This window comes from Trachinotus anak, unplaced genomic scaffold, assembly GCF_046630095.1.
Source record: "Trachinotus anak isolate AG129_WGS33_773 ecotype Australia unplaced genomic scaffold, CSIRO_AGI_Tana_v1 ptg000026l, whole genome shotgun sequence".
Lineage (NCBI taxonomy): Eukaryota > Metazoa > Chordata > Actinopteri > Carangiformes > Carangidae > Trachinotus > Trachinotus anak.
In genome coordinates, this window is record NW_027273877.1 from 10,331,788 (window position 1) to 10,338,284 (window position 6,497).

The 6,497-nt window shown below is 39.9% G+C and overlaps 1 protein-coding gene across 2 annotated transcripts; it reads left to right on the plus strand.

The window, feature by feature from the left end:
• The first annotated feature begins 1,981 nt into the window (after positions 1 to 1,981).
• Positions 1,982 to 6,269, plus strand: LOC139609505 (2-oxoglutarate receptor 1-like). 2 transcript variants are annotated; one of them, XM_071464199.1, is made up of 2 exons: positions 1,982 to 3,202; positions 4,386 to 6,269. In XM_071464199.1, exon 2 carries the CDS (start codon positions 4,398 to 4,400, stop codon positions 5,412 to 5,414), a length of 1,017 nt encoding a protein of 338 aa, XP_071320300.1. In that variant the 5' UTR covers positions 1,982 to 3,202; positions 4,386 to 4,397; the 3' UTR covers positions 5,415 to 6,269. The 2 variants fall into 2 exon arrangements, with proteins under 2 accessions (XP_071320300.1, XP_071320301.1); XM_071464200.1 differs by having other exon boundaries at positions 4,389 to 6,125.
• Positions 6,270 to 6,497: the final 228 nt, after the last annotated feature.

Sequence of the window (6,497 nt, forward strand, 5' to 3'; positions counted from 1 at the left end):
ACACCTCACTGAAATCAATAAGTCTTCTGTGTGGTTTGTTGTCTGCAGTTTGCACCTGTGCACTGCGGTTGTAACCCTAACCCATACGTAAAGGCTGGCAGCTAAACTAATTAATGCTTAAAATGAATAATTAGGAAAAGAAAGAGAAACAAGCTTTTATTTAAGTGAAGGAATGTAGTTAAAATTTCCGCTGCCTTTGGTGTTTCAAAAAGTTGAAATACAATTCATTAAAGTTCCTCTTCAGACGTTTTAAACTATGTAAAAGCACTCTATGTTTAATATTTTCTTTAACATGGTTTACCTACATAAAAAGTGAAGAAAAAAAAAAAAGGAATAATAGGGCTGGAAGCTCATCTACTCTTACTGGGTCAGGCCTTGTGCCCCGCCTACAACGACTGCTTGCTCCAGGTCTCCAGGTGAAAGAGCAGACAGCATCAAGATAGTTTGAGGAGGAAGCATCAGAGAGACTCATGTTTGAGCCTCAGTCAGACCCAGACTCAGATGAGGAGTCTGTTGAGACCAGCGTCAGAGGAAAGCAGACGTATCAGAGCAGTTAGCATAGCTAGCGTCTTTTATTTCTTTATGCTGTTTGTTCTTGTAACTGGCAGTGGCTGACACAGTGTTAGTGGTTGTGCTAACGCAAACTCTCTCTTTGTACTGGCAGGGTTTCAAGTTTATTTTGCACCACCCCCAGTCCCCACAAGTTGACAGGATTGATTCCTCAGGTATTCGAGCTGGAAAGCTGGAAATTCTCAGTCATGACATTGACTGCTCATGACACGTCTTGTATTATATTAAAAAAAAAAAAAAAAAAAAAAAAAAAAAACATCATACACGTTAGCAAGGTTAAAAATGTGATTTTCATTGAGGGTGGTCTTTAAAGAAGGTTAGCTGCAGTTAAAATTGACAGGCTGAAAGAAGTTGTGACAATTTAAGTGTGAGGTTGAGGTTGTGAAGCATCAGAAGAGGTTTTCATTCAGTTTAACTTTAAGCATTGGAAGAAGCTGAAATGTGCAGAGTATGCTGTGTATGAACATAGCTGTGGGACTTGAAATGAAACTAAATATTGAATTTTTGCCCGAACAAAGGCCTGTGAATCTGATTTCAAGGTTAGCAAAATTTATTCAAAAGACGAAATTAGAAATTTAAACAAAATGACAAGTTAAGTACATTGACATATTTTTTGATGGAGCACTCCCATCAGTCAAATACATAATACAGTACAAAGAAGCATCTTGCCTCACTGTCAATAATATAATAGCAGAAGTTGTGTTTTTGTCTAGAAGCTCTCACATTTTACACAAAGGTTAAAGTTTTACATTTTAGCATCTTTGAGCTTATTGTTTTGGTTTTACAGCACACAACTTTGCTGCTTAGGTTCACTCTCTGCTACTTTAACAGTTTCTTCAAGCTGTAGCAGGCACGTATTTCCATTTAAATGTTCTGATAAACCCATAGCACACTATCAGGCAAGCACCAAACATCAGTCAGACAAGGTTAGCAACTAACTTGTGAACTTGGCAGAGCGATTATAATACATTGCATTCATTTGGTAGATGCGTTTATCCATAGTGACTTACAATAAGTGCGTTCGAACCACGTAGAAGTAAGAGCTGGATATCATCCAAAATTTTGAGCTTATCCCCTTTAAATAAATGACCACAACAGTAGTCTCAGGCTGGGTGTGACCATGGCTTAAAGGTAGGCAGGAGTAGTAGTACTCTTCACTTCCCTGTAGACCTGAAGAGGAGTGGTGTGGGAAATATTAGGAGGGTTTTATATCATGTGGGCAGCAGAATTCTGGATTTAGGTCTGATGGCAGACACAGGAGCTTTATTTAGCTAAGGAGGTCCAGGAGGGAGACGACAAGCATCTAGATGAGCATGCATCCTGCTTCTGATATTTTGACTGCAACTTCTGCAATGTTTTCTGAGAACGAAAGTGCCATTCCCAGGTTTCTCACCATCAGACCACAGTTGGCACCGCCACAGTGTTGCCAGTTTCTTTGAGGGGACCTTTTTCCCTGGAGGTTGCGCTTTAGGTGGTTCCTTCATATCAATGGTATGATCTCTATTTCAAATGCAATTTACCTGCTAAAGAGCCAGAAATTTCCCTAACAAGTTTGTGGAGACCAAATTAGTGCTAAACGGAGAGTGAATAATGGACTGGGAGATTTAGCACATGGCCAGAAACAGGACTCCAAATAAACGCTTGTTCTGTATCTGCTTAACCAGCATGTGACAGTAACGCGTTCATCATATTGACTTTATAGGGTGTTAACGTGCCACTGTTGTGTTGCCATCTGTTGATCTTTAATACATTTGTACAACAGAAACACAAGTGCTGTTACCGACTGATGAAAAATCAGTCTCTTCCACCAAGACACACTGTGGTATAACCATGTTGCCACCTTGAAGATTTGCTCACAGTGACATTTAAAATATCATTGTGAGCAGTCAGGCATCTGGTTGAATTGTCAGGTATCTTGCACCATGCACACACAAGTTTCAGCGTTAAGTGATCAACTTTTTTTCGTTGACAGATGTTTGGAATTGGTTTAAACGTAGCTTTAAAGCTAATTAGAATCAAATTTTTGACATATAGTTTAACACTATACAGCTACGTTTTGGGAATGAGGTCTGAAAAATAAAAACACTTACTCATGACACTGTCATTTAAGCATGAATTTCCGGCAATCTTTAAACTTCCTTATCGCTTTAATCAGAAACCAAGGTCTGTGTCTGTGCCAATTTTAGCTCTGCAGTGTCACTCTGAGGAACTCACATCTCTGTTTGAAGAAATAACAAAAACCTCAATAGAAATTCGTAAAATCTAAAACAATCAAAACAAAAGGTGCACTGGAGAGCTTAATTTGACAAAAACTACTGAATGTTTTGCTGAACCGGCCTTTCTTTTTTTCTCTGCAAGTTCACCTGAAACCCGATCCGTGTAAATAAAGCGACTCTTGAGCTTATCACAGCTCAAGCATGACACCAGGAAGTTGATGCACATGGCTGAAGGTGAAGCAAACAACGGTGGGCTTTCAGACAAAAATATTCTGGAGTTTCCCCCTGGGTGTGGAAGACTGGAAAGGAAGAGGAGTGAGTGGGAGGAGGAACGACAGAGGAATGGATGTGAAAACAGAGATGAGACGCTGAAGGGCTGAAGGAGTGAGCACTGATGAGGACACTGTAACTAAAAAGTGAGTAGAAAAATCTCTTTTTCAAACTCTGCCTTAATGAGTCAACTTGTCTGTATTCACTCACATGAACACGTGAAATTAGCTTTTGGATAAAAGTGCATTTTTCCACATATAAAATCGTTTTAATGAGTGCAAGTTCCTGCCGTATAAAATCTGAGCGTACACGCAGTGTGTAAATGACACCTCGCACATCTCCTCACATCCATAATGACAGATTGTACTGACAGCATTATAGGAAGCCAGGATGCCATAGGTGCTGTCATATCCTGAGAGGCTTACCACACTGTTGACGAGGGAAGAAGAGGATTTTGTTTGTTTCTTTCCAACTGAGTTTGCTTGATTGTTTGTTTCTTTCCTAGTCCGCTCGCCTTTGGGTTTTTTTTGTTTTTTTTTTTCTCTACTCTCTCCTTCCTTCCTCAAGCAGTAATTGCCACTGACAGTGAACTGACAGGTGGGGGGGAAAAGGGAATGATGATTTGCTCGTAGTCTATTTTTTCTTCACCCAGAAACATATACTGTATTCGTATTTATTTGAACTGAGAATTCAGAGGAATCGATCTGTTCATCCACTCAAAACATCCATTAACAAAAAGGAATTAATTCAGCATTTGGTCATATTTGAAGACATTATATCTGCGCCAATCAATATTGGCGTTCGAACAAAATTATTATTTGTAAAGTGAAATGTGTCACCCTTAGTGACAAACTCACAGAGAATTATCATCCAGCTCTACAGTTTGCCTCATCTCTATGGAGCGTTTTAGCATTTTTCTGCTCAGTTTTTTGGTTTAAGGGTCCACAGCTTTATCGATTTAGTTTCCAATGGAAATGATATGAAATTGCCCTGAAAAGATTAGTCACTAACTTGTGAAAACGGTGGTGCATTTGGAGGGTAGAAAGCCAGATAACAGCAAGGTTAGTGGAGACCAAAACAGAGCTTAAACAAGTGGAAATTAGACTAACCTTCATTGGGTAACACACCCTTCCAACTGAATACTAATTTGTGTGTAGATTGACAACTGCTTGAAATCACATCCACAGATTTTACGCTTCAAATACTGCTGAAAGTGTTTGACATTAATTGCATTAATTATCGTCAGTTGATGCAATTTGTTAATCATTTACTAAATTTTATTTTGCTGAAATGTTCTCTGATTTTGTATAAATTGTGTTTCACACTCAGCAGGGCTCAGCTATGGCCAGCATTCAAGATCACAACTGCACCGATGTGGACCAACTGATGAAACGCTATTACCTGCCCGTCTCCTACAGCATCATCTTCATCGTGGGCCTGGTGGGAAATGTAACCTCCATAGGTGTCTACCTGATAAAGCTGCGTCCCTGGAAGAGCAGCAGCATCATCATGGTAAACCTCGCGCTGACCGACCTCCTCTATGTCCTCAGCATGCCCTTCCTGGTTCACTACTACAGCAGCGGGGAGTCATGGACGCTCAGCGACTTCATGTGCCGCTACGTGCGCTTTGGCTTTCATTTCAACCTGTATGGGAGCATCCTCTTCCTGACGTGTCTCGCAATTTTCCGCTATGTGGTGGTGATGACGCCTTTGAGGGCAGCACAGGTGGAGCAGAAGTTTTGGGGTATACTCGCGTGCTCAGCTGTCTGGATCATTGCCGCTGCAGAAACGATTCCTATATTGAGCATAATATCCTTGCATAAACATCTCAACAACACCTACTGCCTGGACTTTGCAAGCACCGAACCTGTTGACAGAGTGCATTTGTACAGCTGGCTGCTCACTGTACTCGGATTTCTTCTTCCCCTAGTGGTGGTGTTCATGTGTTACATCGGTATAGTGAAACAGTTGGGAGAAGGGCCTTACACAACCAGTCCCTGTCGGCTGCGAGCGCGACACATGACCGTGCTAATCCTGGTTGTGTTTGTCGTATGTTTTCTGCCATACCACATCTTGAGGGTGCTGCGAATAGAAACGCGAAGGACGCGAGTGACATGCATGGTGCAGCACACTGTGGATGCCGCATACATTATCTCCAGGCCTTTGGCTGGAGTCAACACGGTTTTTAACCTGGCTCTGTACACTCTTTCAGGTGACAAGTTTAGAAGGGCCTTCTTTAGCACTTTTCGCTGGCAATGTTGGCTGACCAAGGTCAGGTTGCTGCTCCACATTGACATCAGCAACAATCCAAGCAGTGACTTGCCTGTTGTATGTCCAAATGTTGAAGGCCTCTCTTAGACACATACAGTGGACATATTAAAAAAAATCACTCCCTCAGACATGTTGGGAAAGGTGGAAGGGTGGATGAAAGCAGACTTCCATTTAGTTTAGGTTTGTCTTTCTGGTCAGAAACTGTGTGCCAACCCCTTAAGTGTACATACAAATGATTAAAAGTAAAAGCTATAAGTTAGACTTTTGTCCACACCTTTACTCTCGCTGGAAGTCTTGTGAGTGTAATTTACACGACTGACAATATAATAATGTTTTTTTTTTTTTTGTTTGCAGCCGTGAAAATAGTTTAAATAAGGTCTGCGGTTTTCATAAAAAATTTCAACAAAGCTGTCCATTCCAACTGTAAATAACTCTGCAGTGAATCTGAAGCTGTTTTGTACCTTTTAAAGAATGTTTTTAAAATCAAAGCGCATTGGTTTTAGGAACTAAACTACACGATTTTAGTGATCCCCTGACCAATATTAGATGCATATCTGTGGTTTTGAGAGAAATGTTCTCTTGTTATTGTGTTGTTGTTGTTATTGTGTTCTCTTGTGTTGTTATTACTAATCCCTTTCCATCTACCCCCCATCATCCAGTCGAAAAAGTGTTCAAATAATGAAAATGGAGATCTATTTAACTGAATTCAAAATCTTAGCTCAAAACATACTGTGTCATGAAATGGATCTTGACCATGAATTTGAAGCCGTTTTGTGCTTCAGCAAGACTGTTTTTAGAATAAACACTTAACACATCTTTTTAAATCTTTTGAATAATTTTAAGCTAAACTTACTTGGAGAATTGTTTCGAGCTAGCTATCATTTTGTCTTCTTTCAAAAATGACAAAAATCTAATTATCTTAATAAACATATTGCAATGTCACCTATCGTGTTTGTCCGTCTGTCATAATTCAATGTACACCAATACATTAATACTTTAGTCAGCACAAGAGTTTGAGACTGAGCAAAGCAGACGAGGAAAACGGTAAATTTACTTTTGTACTTTTTTGTTGAGAGTGGTTACTTCCTTGAATTTATAATTAGTCATTTAACACACAGTCCACAATACTTTGGAATTGGATGGAAATTTAGAAATGATAGCAAAAAGACA

Coding starts and splice junctions, on each gene's coding strand:
- LOC139609505 (XM_071464199.1), top strand. CDS start 4,398: ATGGCCAGCATTCAAGATCACAACTGCACCGATGTGGACCAACTGATG.